Genomic DNA, 20899 nt, shown 5'->3' with positions numbered 1-20899 from the left:
ATTGTAATTAGTGCGCTAGTAAAATTATCAGCAACGAGATGACAGATGACCTGGTTAAAGCCGCGGGTTCACGGTGGATGCAGACCGCTTCCATCCGAAGAAACTGGAGGTCTATGGGGGGTCTAACAGTGGACTCAAATTCAAATGCAAAATTCAAATCATTTATTCAGTAAATAGGCAATGGGCACTTTTACACGTCATTTTTTAAACTACCAGCGCTTTCGGAAAGACCATCGTTGCCAAGAAGAATGCACCGCAAGAAACTTGGCAGAAAGTCATTATTTCAAAATAAAATAATTACGAATAAAATGCTTAAAAACTACAGTATACAATTAAAGAAAAAAATACAAAATAATAATAATAATAATACAGGGATGTATGGGGTCCCTTAGTTACAAAACTAAACACTAACTATATCTACGTTCAGTGGAAGTGTAGAATGCTTCCACCGTCATAAATTAAAAAAAAAAAACTGAAATATACATTCCAGGTCAAGTGCAAATTTGCACGGAACCATCTGTAGTTGTATTCGACTTACACTTGGTCGCTTTTTTAAATAATCTGAGCATATTTAACAAGCCTCAAAATTGCTAGATTCGTTTATTACACTAATAAAATATATGAAAAACTTGTTATAAATATAATAAATGTCTAGGCATAAAATGTCGTAAATTCAATCACGACTAATAATGCTGTTAATCCTGCTATATTATATTATATATAAATGCGAAAATGTTTGTGTGTGCTTTTGTGACTCTAAGCCTCTGTAACGCTAAAACTGCTGGACGGATTTGACTAGAGTTTACTACGTAGAGTAGAGAGCTGCCTGAAATACACAAAGGGCACTTTTAAATGTTCCTACGCAATCGGGTTGTACGCGTTAAATCACAAAATCTCAACAGCTGACCAGAAATATAAAAGAAGTATTTATAGAAAACTCAAAAATATATTTAAAAATAGGTTAAAACTCAGAGTAGGTTAATATTTACCTACTGAAAAGTTCTCGAATGGAGACCGCGGATCGGCAAACACAGTGTAGAACGTCCACCAACGAGATGGACGGAGGAACTGGTTAAAGCTGCGGGTTCACGGTGGATGCAGGCCGCTGCCAACCGAAGCAACTGGAGGTCTGTGGGGGAGGCCTATGTCCAACAGTGGACGTCCTGCGGCTGTTATGATGACGATTACGAATGCCACGCCACGTTTGCAGTGATTCAAAGGCTTATTGCGTACGTAGTGACTTTTGTACTCTACGTGTCTTACAAAAAAGTTATGTCGTTGAGACCAATGATTTGACACAAAACATAAAATATTGTTCATGCCAAAAAGTTTTACATACAATATGATGTTCTTTTTTTATGAAAAAGGTAATGACGCACAGAGAGAGCAGGCAGGGGACGACAGTACAAATTTCGTACCTACGTCTTTAGTTATTTACCTATGGTCCTAGCTAAAATAAAGCTTCTTTAAATTGTTTGAAGCAATGAACCTATATACAATATAGGTAGAATCATTCACGATGACGCGTGCCGTCGTCGTGGATGGCACTAGGTATAACTTTGCTCACCCGCGACCTTACGATAGTGACGTCTATGCAACTTAAAACTTAACTAGAAAACCCCGTCCAAAAGATGTGCCTGTGGCAGAGTTTATGCCTTTGGACCGCAAGTACGATCCGCTGGGATAAGCCAGCTTTTGGGTTCATTGAGACGTCGTTCAACCGGGATGGCAGGGCTTTTATAATACTTCATGTCGGCTAACCAGGGTTTCAATAGCAAGCGACATATAATCATAATCCTTTAATAAGGAGGAACACGTGCGGCTTGAGAATTTGGTCTTGATCAGCCGCAGCGCCGGATTGTGAGATTGTTGCCTGGAGGAGGGACAGAGAATGCATCAAAGTTTGCATTTAGTTAGAATTTTGATGCGAAACACTTTGAACGGTTTTATTAATTGTGGTTGATACCACAATTAAAAAAGCCTGAAAAACTTTCACAGGTGTTAAGTCAAGCTACCTAACCCTACCTACCTACCTACCTATCTGCTGAAATTTCTGAATTCATTTTATGACTGTATTTTCCACGAACTAGAAATAACTTTACCTAGCTTCTTGGCTACACAAAAAGCAGAAAGTATGAAAAACTTTCACAGGTGTTAAGTCAAACTACCTAACCCTACCTACCTACCTACCTATTTGCTGAAATTTCTGAATTCATTTTATGACTGTATTTTCCACGAACTAGAAATAACTTTACCTAGCTTCTTGGCTCCGGAGGCTCCCTTTTGATATTTTGGTTACGGATTTCATATAAAATGAATGTTTCAATATTCAGCCATTCTATAGTAATTAGACGGGTGCAAAGATAAATTAGAATGCCTATAAAAAAACCCGGCCAAGAGCGTGTCGGACACGCCCAAAATAGGGTTACGTAGCCATTACGAAAAACATAAGTAATATTTTTCTAAGGATTTCGTATTTTATACGGAATCTTCCATAGTTTAGGTATATTTTATACCTTAGGCTGCTATTTACTCTTAAACTACTAATAATTCTCAAGCAGACTTAGCCGTTATAGTTTTCCTTGAAAGTTTGATATACTTACCACCATTCTGATTTTTTTCAAATTTTTCCACCCACCGGTTTAGATTTTAGAAGGGGAGGGGACGCTCGATTTTAATGAAAATTTGCACTTTAAAGTTAAATATTTTGCAAACAAATCACAGAATCGAAAAATATTTTTAGCGACCCCCTAATGATTTTGAAAACCTATCCAACGATACCCCCACTATTAAGTTGGATGAGGAAAAAAATCACCCCCACTTTACGTCTATGGGATGTACACTAAAAAGGTTTTTTTTTTTTAATTTTTATGTACCATTTTGTCGGCATAGTTTACATACATATTCATGCAAAATTACAGCTTTCTAGCATTGATAGTCCCTGAGCAAAGCCGCGGACGGACGGACAGGCAGACAGACATGGCGAAATTATAAGGGTTCCGCTTTTGCCATTTTGGCTCCGGAACCCTAAAAACATTAATTGTTACGACATAAATACAGTTAGATCTACAGGCAGATGTTAAGTTACATTTCACTTTTTTTACCAAAGTTACAAGCGGAAACCCTTCCGTTTTCACAAATTTAAACCTCCAAATGTAGATTTATCACCAAATTATGTATATCCATTTTTAAGACGAACCTGTTTAAAATTTTAAACAACCATTGACAACATTCATAATAATTTTGTTAAAAAAATTTAACGCGACCTCAATACGACGTATAACCTCATTCGAAACATTTTATTTTGCACATTTGACCTTTGTCGACTGGTCTATATAGGTACCTTCTTAAATAATTTCATACTCATAAGTAGGTATTATAATAATCATAGATCACTGTTAAATTTGGGCTGCATGCTGTTAGCAATTTAACAGGTTAAATAATAACATTGTCTTATGACGAAACTTATTAGTTTTTACAACTATATTGCAACACTATATAGTCTTTACCTATGGCTTTGCCCGCGTAATTCATCAGGTCTGTTAGTTCAATTGAAATGTTATATTGTTGTTGTTTTGTCATTGTATTGTTGTTATCATACCTATTATCATATTGTTTTGGAGTTTGCGTTTGCAGGCGAGAGATTTGCATATCAATAAACCACAACCTTTCCACAGTTACTAAGACATACTACGTATAACCTTTCACGTTGCTTTACCATACACGCAAGACACATACAAGGTTTTAATTAGTAAACTGAGAACCTCAATGAACTAAAATAATTTCCTTGCTCACCCGCGACCTTACGATAGCTAAGCTTATGCAAAATATGCGTGTTCATGCAGTTCCTCCACCTCCACACTGTGAGAACACACACAAATCACACAAACCCATCTATCACCACCACCACACTACACTGACGCGTTTCGAACTCAACCAGAGCTCATCTTCAGAGTGACACAACCGTACACCATGCTACCAGTTGTTAGACTACCAGTGCTACCAGTTGTGAGAACCTCAGACACAATAGCTGTCTTTTATTATAAGTTAGTTTTACATATACACTGAGCGGCAAAAATCTGGCCCTGAAATGTATATGCAGTAATAAGTAATTTTGTAAGAAGAGTGCCAAATTTAAAAATACCTACCCCAACTATTTAAAAAAATACTCGTGTGCAGTTGTTATGAAAATTGTAAAGTTTAAATTTTGTTACAGAGAAAGCAGAACGAACGAAAATGTGACAGTGGACAAGGAAAAAGGTGTCATGAACATAGTTCCTAAGATCACGCTCAAATTTCTCCCGGAGCAGTCCCTCGCTCATACAAAGGACGTAGAAATCTATATGCCCAACATCGCTCTGATTGTAAGTAATTTTTATAACACGCTTATAATAATCTTTAACCTTGCTCCCCTAACATAACCATCTTAATAACCAGCACTGGAAGGAGCCAAGGATTTCCAATTTCAAAGAGATTTCCATAATGTAATTGGTTACTTTACTGTCAATTTATGTTTCGGAACATTGGGTATAATGACGAGCGTAGCGAGGTGTGTTAGCTACAATTTCGACCAAATCGCGCGAGCCGAGCGAGCGGCAGCAGCCTTCGAAGCGCCGAGACCTAATAAGTTAGGATATAATTTGCCCCCTACAATTGCTGGTTATGTACGGGGAACAAGGGTATCTTTACCTTTAACTATACGTTGCTATGTATGTAACGTAATCTTCTTTCTGATGGCGCTACAATAATATGATACCATAGAGCTGATGTTACCTATGATGGATCCGGAAGTTAGACGCTGGAACTCCAAAACAGAACAACTTTTAGGCTTGATAAAATTGCCTTAGGGTTTACTTTGACTAAGAATGGTATCTAGGGTATGATGATGGAGCAGCTCAGGTTTATCATACAAACTATCATTATAGCTTGTTTTATAGTTTTTTAAACTAATATATTATACAGGTTAAACAAACAACGCAAGCAGAAGGTTAGGTCGAGTCTGGGCCCGCGCGTTTGAGGTTTTCAGTTCATGTTTTTGGTAGATTTAATTCTATCATTATCCGGTAAATTTTTGTCGTTTTTATCATCAATTTAACATTCCTCATCGGCTCTTCCTGTTCATCGCTCTTGACCCTAAGAAGCATTGAAAGTTCCTCATGAGTTATGACGCAACCATTGTTTACGAAGAAAATCCACAAGACCTAGTCCAAGGACAATTGGCGGGGTAAATAAACCAATTTATAATGAGGCGTGTCATTGATATCGGATTGGTACCTATTTTAGAAAAGGCGGAGAAGTTCTTATCAAGAGTGGGACATTTACGACAATGCTGTTTCTATTTCTTTGTGCTATTTGAACCCAAACACCTCAAACCTCACGGTTTTTCCTACGCCCTAAAGTTCATAGCGAAAGATGAAAATGGATTTTATATTTTAGACGAGGCACCTAAAACCGTATGTGGCATATGACTTAAAAGTAAATGAATCATAAAACGTTAACTTAGTGAATGAATAAAAAAAATATAACAAAAAATTGAAGCTACTACAAAAAACCATGAAAATAATTTTCTACCAGTCTGAAGTCGGTGCCTCAGCACAACAGGAGTGCACCTATAGTCGCCTACCTCACTTACGCACTACATATTGGGCTTCAAACACAAAAAAATACAACCGAATTGATAACCTCCTTTTTTGAAGTCGGTTAAAAATGATTTCAGCTGGATAAATAACATTGCTATCATTATGGAACACTTTGTAGTTTTAATCTTTGGGTCGAAGGTAATTTCGGAGATAAAATAATTTCGGACGCTACTTCGGAGTATAAGGTATTGCAGCAATTTAGATTTGTTCTTTGCGTTGTGCGGTTCCATTCAACTGGATGGAAAACGAGCCAGTGGGTCTTCTGATGGTAAGAGATCACCACCGCCCATAAACATTTGAAACACCAGGGGTATTGCAAATGCGTTGCCAACCTAGGGGCCTAAGATGGGATACCTCAAGTGCCAGTAATTTCACCGAATGTCTTACTCTCCACGCCGAAACACAACAGTGCAAGCACTGCAGCTTCACGGCAGGATTAGCGAGCAAGATGGTGGTAGCAATCCGGGCGGACCTTGCACAAGGTCCTACCACCTGCACTAGTATTTGTGCAGTAATTGTAGGTCAATGTGCTCTTTAAGAACTTAAAATAGACTAAATACTTTTATCTCCCGGATTTAAATTAGGTTAATAAAACAAGGCAGGTCAAAAGTCATGTAAATGTGTGTGTCAATAGAGATAAGACGTTTAAAAATATTTTTTATCGGTTATTGACCTTACTATGACTTCTCATTTCACGTATAAGCAAACTTTCTCATTGTTTCTGGACAGTCTCAGCCGTCATCATCATCATCATTTTAGCCGTAGGACGTCCACTTTTGGACATAGGCCTCCCCCATAGACCTCCAGTTGGTTTGGTTGGAAGCCGCCGGCATCTAAGGTGAACCTGCGGTTTTAACTAGGTCATCCGGCCATCTCTTTGGTGGACATCACTGCTGGAACGTTTATCGGTAGTTTTTTTTAAATTGTGGTACTTATAAAATAAAGTCACTTCCTGCCGTCTGGGCGCTTAAGGGGCCGTTTCACCACCCATTGAATAATTTTATTTGACGGATAAATGTGATGCCGTCTCCGTCTATTCGAACAAAACAATCAGAGACGGCATCGCATTTATCGATCAAATAAATTTAATCAATGGATGGTGAAATCTTTTGAACTACGCAACGAATTCTAATGCGGTTTTCACCATCAGTTGGACAATTTTCACGAAAGGTTTCTATAATCATGAGACTAGGGAGTGTAGATTTGGGAAAGAAAGCTGCTGTTTTTTTTGTATTTTGATTAGAAATCTTTTTCAAAATGGCACCCATGCGATGCCGGGGCGGATTTCTAATGTAAAATAAATCGAAATTTCACATTGAATAAATTATTTATCAATTTTTGGAAAGCGCATGTAAAGTATTAATTCGGGCACAGAGTACATATATAAATTCGGGCACGTATGTGAATATCGAAAATTGAAATATCGGTCAAAATATCGAACCTAAACTAACCAATTCTATATTTTGACCGTTGACTTTTTAACATTAGATATATTAATAAATTTTCAACATTCAAATACGTCCCCATGCAAGTGCTCCGATAATTCAGTATATGGTTCTAAACTGTTGTATTGATTTTTTTTTTCTTCAAAACTTGCCACTCAATTCCTTTTAAAATAGTTTAGGGTCTGACATTTATAATTTATCGTTCTTTAATTTATTTTTACCAAGTCGTCTACGAACCATGTTGGGGACTAAAATGTGCCTAAACGCAGTAATCAGCATAAATTTAAAGTGAACGGACTAAAAGTGCCCTTCGTTTTGGATATTAAGTCATGTTATGTAATTTAGCGCGTAATAGTGGTAATAGCTAGCGCTTAAACGGCAAGGTGAACGGGTCAGAGAAGGGTCCATAGTGAAGGACTAGATCAGAAGTGGTTCAGATTTGAACTAGAATCCTAGAATCTAGAAACTTCTCGTCGTATCTTTGACATCGTTGCAGTTAGTCATGAATTCTAGTATGCACGACCCTGTTTGTCAGTGCCTTGTTTATGTCTTCAATAGGCTATATTAAATGTAAACGTATTGGACTGCGGTCTTGGAAGTGATTTTCCTACAAATAAAACATCATTTAGTTTCTGAAAATAGATTCCGTGATATTAATCTATCATCTCCCAGGATAACAGGATCAAAGGAATTTGGGCACAAATTTGTGCCTCTGGGAGAGGACAGGTTAAGGTACTTTTTGTATTTTTTACAAATCTCGTTTTTTTTTCGAAAGTTATCTTTCTAGAATTACAAATACTTTCATACGAAATTTCGCCACAATAACATCTTCCAACTAATGTAGAACAACTTGTTGAACATGTCCACTGTTGATCAAACGCCTCTCCCATAGAAGACAACCGACAGCTTTCCACTTGCATCCAATTGTCTCTCTCTCTCTCGAACTCGTCTCGCGATATCGGTTCACCTAGCGATTCATCAACTCTGCGTCTTCCAACTCGTGGTCGCCACTCTTGACCCTCCACTCAGCTATCTGTGCTTGTTCCCAGGCCATCAGCACGGTCGCAGCCGACCGTCTCCCGTATCTCGCCAACGCCGGTCTCTACTACTCCATCTCCGCTTTCGGATCCAAGCTGTTCCGAAACATGACTGCGCACGAGTTCTTCTGGGGTTTCACCGACCCCATCGTGACGGCTGCGCACAATATGATGCCTGGGTGGATTGATTTTGATACCATTGGCATTATGGACAGAGTAAGTAATCTAACAAGACATTTTTTAAATAAATAAAGCAATTGACTTTTACCTCACCTGGTTACGGCTTGCATTGAGTATAGGCAGCAATGTAAGGCAGCGCTGGTGCTGGTGGCGCACGCTGCGGCGCAAACTACCAATTGACTATAGGTAGTCATTCACGATGACGCGTACCGTGGTTTTTATTACAATGACATTAATGTCTATTTTGACAAAATCACGCGTCTTCGTGGATGGCACTAGGTATTCCCTGGAATCGACCCAATGCACTTATTTATAGTACTTAAGTGCAGAAGAATCGGAAAATGTTAGTCACTGCTTCAGTAACAGTCTATTCACTCTGGCTTTTAATAAATCAACAAGATGGATAGATAGATAAAAACAAATTGTGTTGAACCCTGGAATTCCTTAATAATGTAATTTAAATTGCTAGAACTGGATTTTTGAAGGGAATGATCTTTTTTCTGTGTTAAGAATTACATCGGGGGATTATAAAGTCAGTCGTTGCTTCCTGAAGATAAAATATAAAAAATATTGTGCTCTGGAAGACTGTATTTTTTTGAGTTTACTGGTTTCAGAAAATAAACTTGATTAAAAAATAATGGAGTAGGTACTTGCATAGCAATGATACTAAAAGCCTCGTCCAGTTTGGCGGTACATTAACGTTACAAAAAATGTTGTCTTCCACTTGCCCTTTCTTTATATCTTGAAACTTCTCTTCTGCAGTTCTACTCAGAAAAGCCAGCAAATGTGGAATTGGAGCTCAAAGACGTGAGCAGAAGATGGTCCATCAACTCCTGGGACCATTCCTCTGGCATCAGCGAGCAAGGGTTCACCGATCTTAAGACCAGGTAATAGAAACTATTTGACATAATCTTTTTAATATTTTATCTAAAAGTTTAAACCAACCAACCACTTTAATATGGAAAAGTAAAGTCATGTTGGCAACTGTTGTCAACATTTAAATATTTTGCTATTCGTTTTGTTCAGTCAATAATTAATAACAATGTTTTTTTTTTAATTAATTTGTTTTTTTTTTTACTTATCAACTTGCCATCAACGTCAATGTACTTATCCAAAAGGCAAATGAAGCAATTGTTTGACAGACACACACACAAACATCACGCCTGTATTCTCAAATGGGGTAGGCAGAGCACACGAAACGTTACGGCTTCCGGTCAACTTTTAGCAATTTTAGGTTTTAAGTTTGACAAAAACGGTAGAATAGTGACAGGTTGCTAGCCTGTCGCCTACGGGTGCCTACGGTATACTTTAACCTATATCTTTTGTTCCCTCTTACGACATCCACGGAAGAAATGGGCAATTGTTCGAGTTCGCAATAATACTTAGGTCATTGACTGATTGATATTCATTTTTTAAGTTTGGGAACTTAGTTATCCTTGGTACTAAATACAAGTTTGTTACTTTCTCATCTTACTAAATATGCTGTAAATAGAACACATTACAAAAGCCACAAAAAGGTTTGCTGGAACTGGGAGTCAAAACTAGGTGTTCATCAATTTGGGAGGCGTGCTGTACACTACCTCTATGCTTTGATTTCACAGTGAAATTTCCCAATGTGTTCTCGGATAGTTAGTTTTTTTTTAAATTTACATATCGCTTTTATTGTAAAACTACTCCTCGGACAGAACTTGAACCTCTTGCCTTGCTACTTTGTAACCAACTGGATCTATTTTTATGTTTGCAGCACCTTATGCAATCGCATCAAGGGATCCTACGAGGGTCTGATGATCTCTCCTAAAATCACCAAGGATCGTATCATCCCCCTCTACCGGCGACAGGCGTGCAGGATCTTCCCTCTTACTTTCGCCAAGGAAATTAAGAGTGAACAGGGCTTTGATTACTACAGGTAGGCTTTAAGAAATTGGTTTTATAAGTGAAACATTCACAGTACCCGTACCATTCTGTCGATTTATTTCACTAAGAGCTTGTTTCACCACTATAAGTTCTTTTATTTAATCTGAGAGACAGCATCATAGATATTTGTCGTATAAGACATCAGGAACTTAAAATAGATTGGTGAAAATGATAAGAAAGGGAGAAATATGGATATTGATACGTGTGACCGTAGACAATTTTTATTAGTAAGTAACTAAAAATATTTGGTCTACACCAAATTGATACCTGGTAATACCAATTTTCATGAAATATAAAGGTAAGATGGCAACTGTTCCTAAAATTTCATAACGTACTCGTAAAGTAAGTATAAACATCCCAAAATCATAGTATTAGCTTAGGTTTTGTTAACCTTGTCTGTACAAGGTAATGTACTGTATTATTTTACTTGCAGATACATTGTTGCAAAGGATGCATTCAGCAGAAAGTCTCCTTATGCCTGCAACTGCACTTCCAACTGCCTGCCCGAAGGATTCGTTGACATCAGTGGCTGCTTCTACGGTAAATTTCCTTGTGATCCTTGTCTTTTTGTCATTGAAGGTGTATTATGTATTAGTCCTTTCTATAGCCCTTTAATAAGTTTCTTCTCATTTTCGTCATTCTGTTTACTAATGTTTACTTCAGTTAAACTTAATTTTATCGGCTGTTAAAAAAATACTACGCTTACTTACACTGTGTTGAAATTTAATGGAATGGCCAAAATGTTCAACTATATAGTTAAAACATCTTTATTGTAAAGGGCGTTAGAATAAGGTGAGTAACTTATATTTAACTTTCCGTTGACCATCTAAATCTAAATTAATTCGATGTCAAATTTTGAACACTATCATCTACGATTTCTACAGCTGACCTCTCTTCCTTAGATCAGTATTAACAATATTTCGATCGCAGTCTCACTATTATAAATTAACTGAGTTTAACAAGACACGACGTCATCGATTTTGAATACAATCATGGTGTCGTCGTAAATTGATCCGTTCGCCAAATAAGCGCTCGCGCGGCATAGTAACTTCACGGTGATTCAAGTGATACATAAATTTGGGGTCATTATCGGAATAAATTTGCACAAGTAATTATTAGAGACACTGCAACCCTGTAGTGTAGGCTAAATTAATAGTTAACACAGACTTAGCGACAAATCCATGTTGCGTCTTCCACTTCTTCCCTTCCTTGTTATTAGGATGAAAACTTCACTACATCATGGTACACATTTGTAAAATGTAATATTTTTCAAAACATGGCTGCAGTAAACTATGTTTCAGCAAATAACTTCGTTACAGTTAGAGTGGTCTTCTTAGCTGTTGCCTCGCGTAACATTTCAATTACAAGTAGTTTTGTACTGAAGGTCTTTACTTTTTTTCCCACAATGTAAAACGCATGTTCTTCAGATACACTTAGCATCATCTAAAAGTCTAAACACTTCATCAGAATTGAACAGCTAATACTTACTGTTTGTGATTAGTACACTGCAAAAAGCAGCTTACACTAATAGCTAACATTATGGAGGAGGAAAAAAACGTTGAATGCCTTTTCCGAGCTCATAAATAAAACGCATAAACATTATCTCAGATTTGTTTATGATTGTCAAGCTTAAAATTAATGAAATAACTGATTCTTTTAAGGCGACCGGTTCACCGGACCTGTTTATTGTATAAGATATGCGAATTTGACGTCATCTCGGGTCATCTTCAATCGCACACCAATCCAGAACATTACTTCTATTATCAGCTTCAACCATTACGAGGTAGCGCGGTTGGTGTGTAACCTCCAATTTATCACCACTCGTACCAGATTCTTCGTTACCTGTTTTTCTTGTCGTTTGTAGTCAACGGTCTACTTGAATTTATCTTGATTAAAACTGGCTTTTGATATTGTTATGCTCCATATTATTTAAATTAAATTCAATTGGACCATTTTTTTCCACAAACAGCTTTGATTTTTGAAAAAAAAAACTGAATAAACGGGGTACCCCAAGGTCAAAGCGTGTTTAAAAGATCTTTAGTAGATCTTGTTACCTGAACCCTTAGTGTAAGTTTTCGGTTACAAAATATGTCTCGATCGCGTTAGCGATAAAATCTCAATTTGTATGGAAACACGAACATCGCAAACGTTCCGCTAGAGGCGCTGTTCGTGTTTGCATACAAATTGAGATTTTAACGCGAACGCGATCGAGACGTATTTTGTAACCGAAAACTTACATTAAGGGCAATGCTTTATATCTACGACGGGTACTGTTCACTAGTCGTATGATATAATCTTAAACATGTATAGACTTTTTAAAATTTCATATCGCTATATTAATTAAGTAAAGGGGGTTGCATAGATCCGTACCGGATGAATGCGAGGCAAACCCCAGTACTAGAAATAAAATAAAAAAAAATTCAACGTCTGGTCGCTCTGTAGCGTGCGCGCGTGTCGCGGTGGCTGCTGGCGCTTTTTCGGAGCGGGTGCTGTTGGCGCCGTCGGAGAGTGCGCGTTGAAACAAAAGACGTCGCATCCGGTGCGCTGTCGTACTGCAGGCCGCTGTGACCCGGATCCAGAAGCCGCAGCGCCTGCGCTCGATTATGTGTAACCTGTGAATATTTCATGTCATGTTTGAGATAAGTGGTTTCCCTTAACAAGTTTTTTTTAATTTTCGGGGTTTTTGTTCGATCAACAACGGCAATTATATGCTGGAAATGCCCGGAAATATAGTCCGCCATCAGATATTTCGAGAGCAGCCAAGATGGTCTAAAATATTGGAGCATGAGCTCTAATACCTCGACAATAGAATGCATGTTCCGATATTTTCGAACACCTCGGCCGCTCCGAAATGTCTGGTAGCGACTGTACAAAACAGATGCCACTAAAAAAATTCAGTCTTTAAAACTATGTTTAAACTCTAAATACCCTTTTAATGAGTAACTTTATCTTTATTTTAGATTCTGGGTGTACCGGTAGCTATTTCATCAAAGATGCAAGTGAATGTCGCAGTTCGTATGTCATCAGGAAACCCAGTGACAAGGCCGCTTAAAGACAAGGTGCTGCCGCTGGTTTGGCTGCAACTGGTAAGAATTTGAACACTTCAGGATAAACATTTCATTTCATTTAAATTCTACAATGCTTCTCCATTGATTTCTTTCACGCACGGTTTTGGTCTAAAGCTGTCGACAATCAACCTCGTATTGAAGTTTCATCTGTTTCTATTATTGTATCTTTGGCTACGACGACTACTATCACTTTAAGTGTAATTTTATCTTATTTAATATTTTAATTAATCGTTATTTTGACGATAAAAAATAAGTCACCTTAAAATAAAAGCATGCAACTCAATAATTAAAAAACTGATCCGAATATTTAAGGATATAAATTATCTCACTCATAGCCATTATTTAACTTGCCTTTCTTTTGCAGTACTGCAAAGAAGCTCCGGAAGACGTGCTCTACCTTCTACGCTTACGATTTGTCATCGCCCCGCCGCTCGTCATCACCGTCGAAGTTCTCTTGTTCGTCATCGGCTTCATTCTCGGAGTTCAAGGTGCATTCAGGCTCATCAGACCCAAATATAAGCTCAGAGAAATCAAAAACGAGGCGAAAAACATCATTAGAAGGACCAGCTTAATAGTCAATATTTCGGAGAATAAATGCTACAGGGAGGAGGATGAGAAGGAGACGGTTTCGCTTCTCAGCTTGCCTAGGGAGCTTGAGAATTTATTAACTACCAACACGTGAAAATTTGCGTATCGCACGATTAAAACAAAAGCAAAAAGAAAGATGATTCCGATTAAGAAGATATTTTTTAATAATAAAGTAAACTATTTCATTTTTCGAAATTTGGAACTGCAATTCCTAGTCTTTTTTTAGTCGTGCGTTATGTTCAAAATAATAACCCCTGAAATATTAGCATGCTCAGTTTATCTCCTTCAGACTGCAGTAGTTCGAAAGGGACGGTTGTTAATTTCATGAACGGCCTGCCAGAGCCAGATGGGGTAGTATTGACTGTTACCGTTGTGGTATTTGTAAATAGAACGGTGGATTTCCTTGTTGATTCTGTGAATGATGAATGAATCACTACTTTAATTTAGGTTATTGGACGAGTGGTGTTGGGATCGTGAGATAGGTAGGTGCTATTAGAAAAGATTGAAAACTGAATGTTCTAATAATTCAATGAAATTATTCAATCATTCCATCTTGTTCGATTATGTCGTATCAACCTGATTGGACTAATTAGACATAAAGGAATGTTTGTTTCTTTATAGTTTTTTTTTTTTTTTAATTTCTACTTTCTATTGATTTTTAATTAATATTTAATACTTTTTCGATCTTTTTCTGAATGAACCCTCTCTCTTTTTCGTCTTAAATATGATCAAAACGATTTTCTTGTTCCATTGATAGTTTGACACCTTTCTTTGAACTTCCTAGAATCTGATTTATGATCATATTATAGTTAAGTAAATTATTGTTATAGCAATACTGAATAGATCTTCAAATTTGATATCTACATTTTTGGCTTTTTGCAGCGTTATAATATGTGACAAAATGTCAAAAATAAGGATATCTTTAGGTTTAAGAATTCACAGCTCAATTACATTAGTTCGACCGCCAACGACATAGTTGCACATGAATCTTTCAAATGATCATTTAATGTAATAGCAAACAGGGGGCTATTGTTTAACGCACTTGAAATCGAAATCGTTTTCAGCACTTCTTTCTGTCAAACGGTAAAGGAATAGAAAGAGACGGTGAATGAGACTGCTATCGCCAACGTGTTAGACGATTCAGCCTCTGTATTGTACCGATTAAGTTACCTTATATTATGAAATGTAAACCTCCTCCAATGTTCATGCTTTAACAAAATGATGTATTTCAACAAGATACATACTCTTTGTGCTACATGATTGTTAAGCTTCTGTTATTAACATTCGTTTGTCATGAGGGTGAGGGCACCAGTCATGGACGGGAACCAATAATGGAATATTTTTTCCGCTAACCCAATAATAAGAAACGGACGCTGCTTTTTCTAAAGCTAATAATACTGTGCAGATAACTGATGACCATAACTGGTAAAGTTCATGAATGGTGAGCTATAAGGCATTGAATCCTTGCTGTCCATTACTGGATACTACTGTACTTAACATGTCCATGATTGGTGCCGTCCCGTCACCCTATGATATTTGACTTTGTCATGTCAGACACCATGTAAAACATTATTTTTTGTTATGCAAGGTGTGTATTTTTTATTTAAGTGTTAGTAATGACTCTGTGGCCGAAAAAATTGAATTGAGCTAAGGCATTATAAGGGCGAAGGTTAGTTGTAACTATATTTTATTGTATACCTGAATTATTTGCTCAATTTTAAGTGTCTGCTTATTAAGTGTATTTATTTAAGTTAAAATTCATTCCGATTATCAATTAGTGACTGTATTAGTCTGCTTAATTTTAAGGCCTTATAATATATTCTTAAGGCCTTACTACCTCCAACTGTTTCGCCCCAAAAAATAACTAAGCGTATTTATGTTGCGTGTCCATGTGGCTGCTTTTTGTTATTTTTGACATGAATTTCCTGACAATCCCGATGCATACATTGTGGTAGGTACCTATACTAGGAAGGTATTTATTCAACGAAAGTCAGCTACATCAAATTTAACCTCTCGGGGCCCCACATTAAATTTCTATTTTCAGAATTCAACCGAACATTAATCAAATAAAGTTCACATTTAATTTTCTTTATGTCATATATAGTCCCGCTAAGTATTGATTGAATTTGAATTAATTTTACTTCATAAAAGCAATATCGACCTATACAAATTTATTGGAACTAGTATTCTTTTCTAATATTGTCAAAAAAAACCTTTGTAACGTGTACATTTGCAGCCATCAATGAAGCCCGGTTCACATTTATCTGTCGTGTTGTGTCGTAACGCATCAGAACGGTATCGGTTTCATACATTTTATATGGTTGCGTTCACATATCTCATGCAGTGTGTTGTGACGGCTTGTGTTGTCGCATCACAAGCATAGAGAGAGGGAGAGAGACAGGGAGCATCACGACACAACACGACAGATAAATGTGAACCGGGCTTAATGCTGTTACCTTAACTCGAAGTAATCGTGATGAAACCATTACTTAGAAATGATTATTTTGGAGTTGATGAGTAAATTTTGAAAACGTTAGTCAAATCCAAAGAGAGTAAAACTAAAATGATAATAAAATCGTCAATTGAAAATACAAACTAAAATATAGATGCACAGAAAACACAGAATTCCCAGATTCCCAGTGATGGTCTTATTTTTCTGTTTTTTCTGTGCATCTATATTTCAGTTTGTATTTTCAATTTAGGTTTTTACGGGATGACCGTAAAAGTAAAAATTTGGAATTGAAATAAAAAATACAAAAAAAAAAGATTCCAAAAAACCAATCTTAATAAAATCGTCATTTAAAATACTTATTAGTGTCACATCAATAATGAATTACTTAACATTCTCAAAGTTATTTAAATGTAATATTAAGATCTTCCTTGCCCTTTGTTTCTTAGTTTGTTTAAGCCATTAATAAATTATCAAATAGGTAGGTACATAAAATTAAAATAATTTAATTAATTAAACTGGAATATTCATCCATTGGGCATTCCAATAAATCACTTTTCGGTTCAACCTAGAACAAATTTATGAGAAACATTGAATAATTAAAATGGTCCTTGAATTAATTATGTTGGTTTTGGATTTTGTTTTCTATAAGTAAATACATGTACTAACAAAATGTACGAAAGGGCCAAGAAAATGAGCATGCAATATTTTTTTCACATAAAAATATTGCAGAGGAAACTGTTGTACCTTGGCCATAGTTGTACCTCGGACAGTCGTGAAAATTCAAATATTCCCGCATTATTTTAATATCATGTGATATGCCATTTGAATTGTCGGCGGAAAGTATCGAAGTATAGTAACGAAACGCAACGCTGAATGTGCTGTGTGAGAAAATCATGAATAATAATCCCTGTACAAAAAGTACCTAGTTGTACCTAGGACACTAAATATACGTTGTACCTTGGCCAAATGAAATTAAATAGCAAAAAAATATATATTTTTGTACCGATCATATCTTGATGCTGAAACGTATTTTAGTTAAAACTAAGCAATTTAGTCGTTTGATCAATACGATTACATCATGTAATCAGCGTCTAAACCAAAATCTAAGGTAATTTGCCATCTTGCTCGCTAATCCTGCCGTGAAGCAGCAGTGCTTGCACTGATGTGTTTCGACGTGAAGAGTAAGAGAGCCGGTGAAATTACTGGCACTTGAGGTATCCCATCTAAGGCCTCTATGTTGGCAACGCATCTGCAATACCCCTGGTGTTGCAAATGTTTATGGGCGGTGGTGATCTCTTACCATCAGAAGACCCATTTGCTAGTTTTCCATCCAGTTGAATAAAAAAAAACTTTTTGTTTGATCTATAAAATAATATGTACGAACTTGGCGGGAAAACTGCTGTGTGCCGATAACCCGCAAATAAGTCATCTCATTTAATATTTTCTTGATAAAAAATCACGTGTCCAAGGTACAACCTCGAATGTCCAAGGTACATCAGGGGTGTTGTACCTTGGACATTTTCCCCCTTTTTTTTTCGTAAGCCTACCGTCTCAAAATTAAGAAGCGAATCGCTTAATTTTTTACCGAATAACATAGCCTAATGATGTATCTTTAGATATTTTAATATCTGGCGTGTATTCCATAATTAGTTACTTTTCTAAAAAATAAAAAAAATAAAAACTGTCCGAGGTAGAATAGCCTCCCCTAATACTGAAGTTTAAAATAAAAGTAACGGAACATGTGTGATAAAGTGCAGTCTATTATATGAATATAATTAATTAAAGATTAACGACCTGAATACATGGTCATTGTGATATTATTGTTAAACACTAACAATTTTAAAGATAAATTTTAGTTTAATTGTAAATATTATTATAAGCAGTCGGTGTAGTGTTTGAAGAATAAATATTTTCTACTGTACAAATGTTTGAATTTTATTATGTTATTTATTTTGTAACTTTGTGTTTCCTTGTGGATTTAAATGTGTTAAATGCAACATTAAACACGAAATACCTTGAGTGCCAATTTTAATTTTATGTTAAATCAATAGGAAATACTTTGACGCCCTGTTTCTTACTTAAAAGCCGTATAATGAGAACTCTAGGCACAATCTTAAGTTTTTAATATAATATTTAATTTAAATTCACATATAACGAGATAAGAATATATATTCAGAAATACATTTACATTTACAATTGAATCACAGTTTTTTTGATAGGTTTTTAATTTATACTAAATAATATCTAGAGTTAATCAAAACTTATAGGTAGAACCACATAAAGAGATAAAAGCATAACAAGATAATATAGTAGACACTGCAGGATGAACTTACACAACAGTTTTATGAGTCGACAACTACATTTTACAGAACCCGCAAAGTAGGTAATACATATAATATCAATTAATTATAAGTACAAGAGATTAAAAACCTTTTAGTAGCAGATAAACTCCATGGTAAAAAACCCATTGGTACTTAATTTTATTGCATTCAGAGGCAAAAAATCGCCATCAACTATCATAATCATAATAATATTTCTATCCAACTTTAAAAACGGAGGAGGTTCCCAGTTTGTTACTGTTTTTTTAGTAAGTATAAACTTATTTAGTCGTGTTACTCTTATATTTATGTGTATGTTATATAACAACAAACAATACTTTTACTATGCCCCTATGGTTTCGAGATTAAAATTCAACATTATCATAATCATCATTATTCACCTTGACCAAAAGATGGCCACTGATATAGGTTCGACGAGGATTTACGTCAAATTATTCTTGCATTGCGATCTTTACTAGATCATACATCATTCGTCCTTATGGAAGACCTACCAATCCTTCTCCTTTTGCTACTTGTTCGTCATTTCAAAACTTCCCAACGGCCGTCAGTTCTACGAGCAATGTGCCTCAAATTCAAATTCAAAATTCAAACGGATCTCACTATACAATAGCCAACGCCATTACGAAGTAAATCCTGACACATTGCACAACTATGAAGTTTATTAATTTTGAACATGAAACTACCGTGAGACTCACTCATATTAAATATAATGACCCGGATAACTCACGTCTTAAATCGAGTTTAGCTCGACATGTTTCGGGCTAATCCGTAGCCCTTCGTCTTCGTAGTGCGCGTGTTGCAGCAGCCGCTGAGTCGCGTTGCTCCGAAGACAAAGGGCTACGGATAAGCCCGAAACATGTCGAGCTAAACTCGATTTAAGACGTGAGTTATCCGGGTTATTATATTTAATATAAGTTTATTAATATTGAAAAATGAATCATAGACAAACACTAACGCTCCATTGCAATTAAAGGCTGACCAGGAATATAAAAAACCTGACGCAAGTACCTGACGCGTACTTCTACGTTTTATATTGCAACATTCTTTACACTTAGATACTATACGGTACCTACCAGTCATATTGACAACAGTGTCAGCGATGTTATTTAAAGGAATATTTTCTAATCTAGCGGTTTTTTTCTATGAAAAATACTTTTATAGATTGTGAATTATTTTCCTTCCAAGGCTATGAATAATCTTCGGCATTTTAACGCACAAAAACACAAAATAACACTTTAAAATACCACGCGCAAACAACTTTGACAGCAATAGACAGATGACATTTGAATGTAGTGTTACCAGTGCAAGAAATTAGTTCTATTGGTTTTCCGCAATATGGCGAGGTTTTTTAAAATTCTGGCCAGCCTTTATTACTTTCTTTCATCTCCTCGCCGTATTTTTTTTGCGGACACAATTTTCCAATACGAGTATTGTATGTAGCACTCTATATCACTCTGACAGTTTTAACGAATCCAATGATACCTCATGTTCATGTGTCAGAGGATCCTCCTTCAAATTCAAATCTTTATTTGTAAGAATACGAGTACAGTAAAAAAAAAATTGGTCTTATCGTAATTGTCACTGTCGTACAAATATTTCATTAAGTAAGCTGAAGATGTTTTTATAATTTAATTGATAAATAATAATAATAACAGATGTCCAAATATAATGTCAGTAATATTGCCTATAATTTAAGTAGTCCTTGACACTATAAAAACAATTCTCCAGTAACCATTTCGCCAAATTGCGTTTTAACATCTACCGACAACACCTTAAATTTGTCTGGTAAATATTAAAAACTATGCACATTATGTTGAAGGCGTTTATTTTCTAAATATCTTTATGCTTTTGTCCGCCTCTGAATAACTTCACTGCGTTTTTTAAATATTCTGGATGGGATTCCACTTCGGGCAGTCGGGTAAAAAAAAGACGAATATTAAAATTATTTAAACAAAATGTTATCACTACAATTAAACATGTTTCATTTATATTTTACCGACAATTATAATTTCGCACCTAAGACAATTTGAACTGTGACATTATTCCTATAAAGGTTTGAATTCGTTTCATATATATATTTTTTTACATAATATAGTACATTCAAGCTCAGAGCTATATCTTTACACTTTATTGCCCTTACCTTGTTACTCTACGCCTTCTGTCAATTTTATACGAAATTTTAAACATAAAGTGACAGCAACAAGACAGATAAGTTTAAAAATACTTACCCACGAATA

General features: G+C 36.0%; 1 protein-coding gene across 1 annotated transcript in view; it reads left to right on the top strand.

The window, feature by feature from the left end:
* Nucleotides 1–18524, top strand: part of LOC141434536 (scavenger receptor class B member 1-like) — a 50668-nt gene extending 32144 nt beyond the window's left edge. The window contains exons 5-12 of the mRNA XM_074096957.1: nucleotides 4217–4364; nucleotides 8134–8337; nucleotides 9064–9188; nucleotides 10046–10207; nucleotides 10649–10899; nucleotides 11877–12010; nucleotides 13176–13301; nucleotides 13648–18524. Of these exons, the coding sequence (XP_073953058.1) occupies nucleotides 4217–4364; nucleotides 8134–8337; nucleotides 9064–9188; nucleotides 10046–10207; nucleotides 10649–10899; nucleotides 11877–12010; nucleotides 13176–13301; nucleotides 13648–13965 (1468 nt within the window). The 3' untranslated portion in view covers nucleotides 13966–18524. The remainder of the gene's footprint in view (nucleotides 1–4216; nucleotides 4365–8133; nucleotides 8338–9063; nucleotides 9189–10045; nucleotides 10208–10648; nucleotides 10900–11876; nucleotides 12011–13175; nucleotides 13302–13647) is intronic.
* The last annotated feature ends 2375 nt before the right edge of the window (nucleotides 18525–20899 follow it).

This window comes from Choristoneura fumiferana, chromosome 13 (assembly GCF_025370935.1).
Source record: "Choristoneura fumiferana chromosome 13, NRCan_CFum_1, whole genome shotgun sequence".
Classification (NCBI taxonomy): Eukaryota; Metazoa; Arthropoda; class Insecta; order Lepidoptera; family Tortricidae; genus Choristoneura; species Choristoneura fumiferana.
This window is presented reverse-complemented; position numbering and strand designations above follow the sequence as displayed.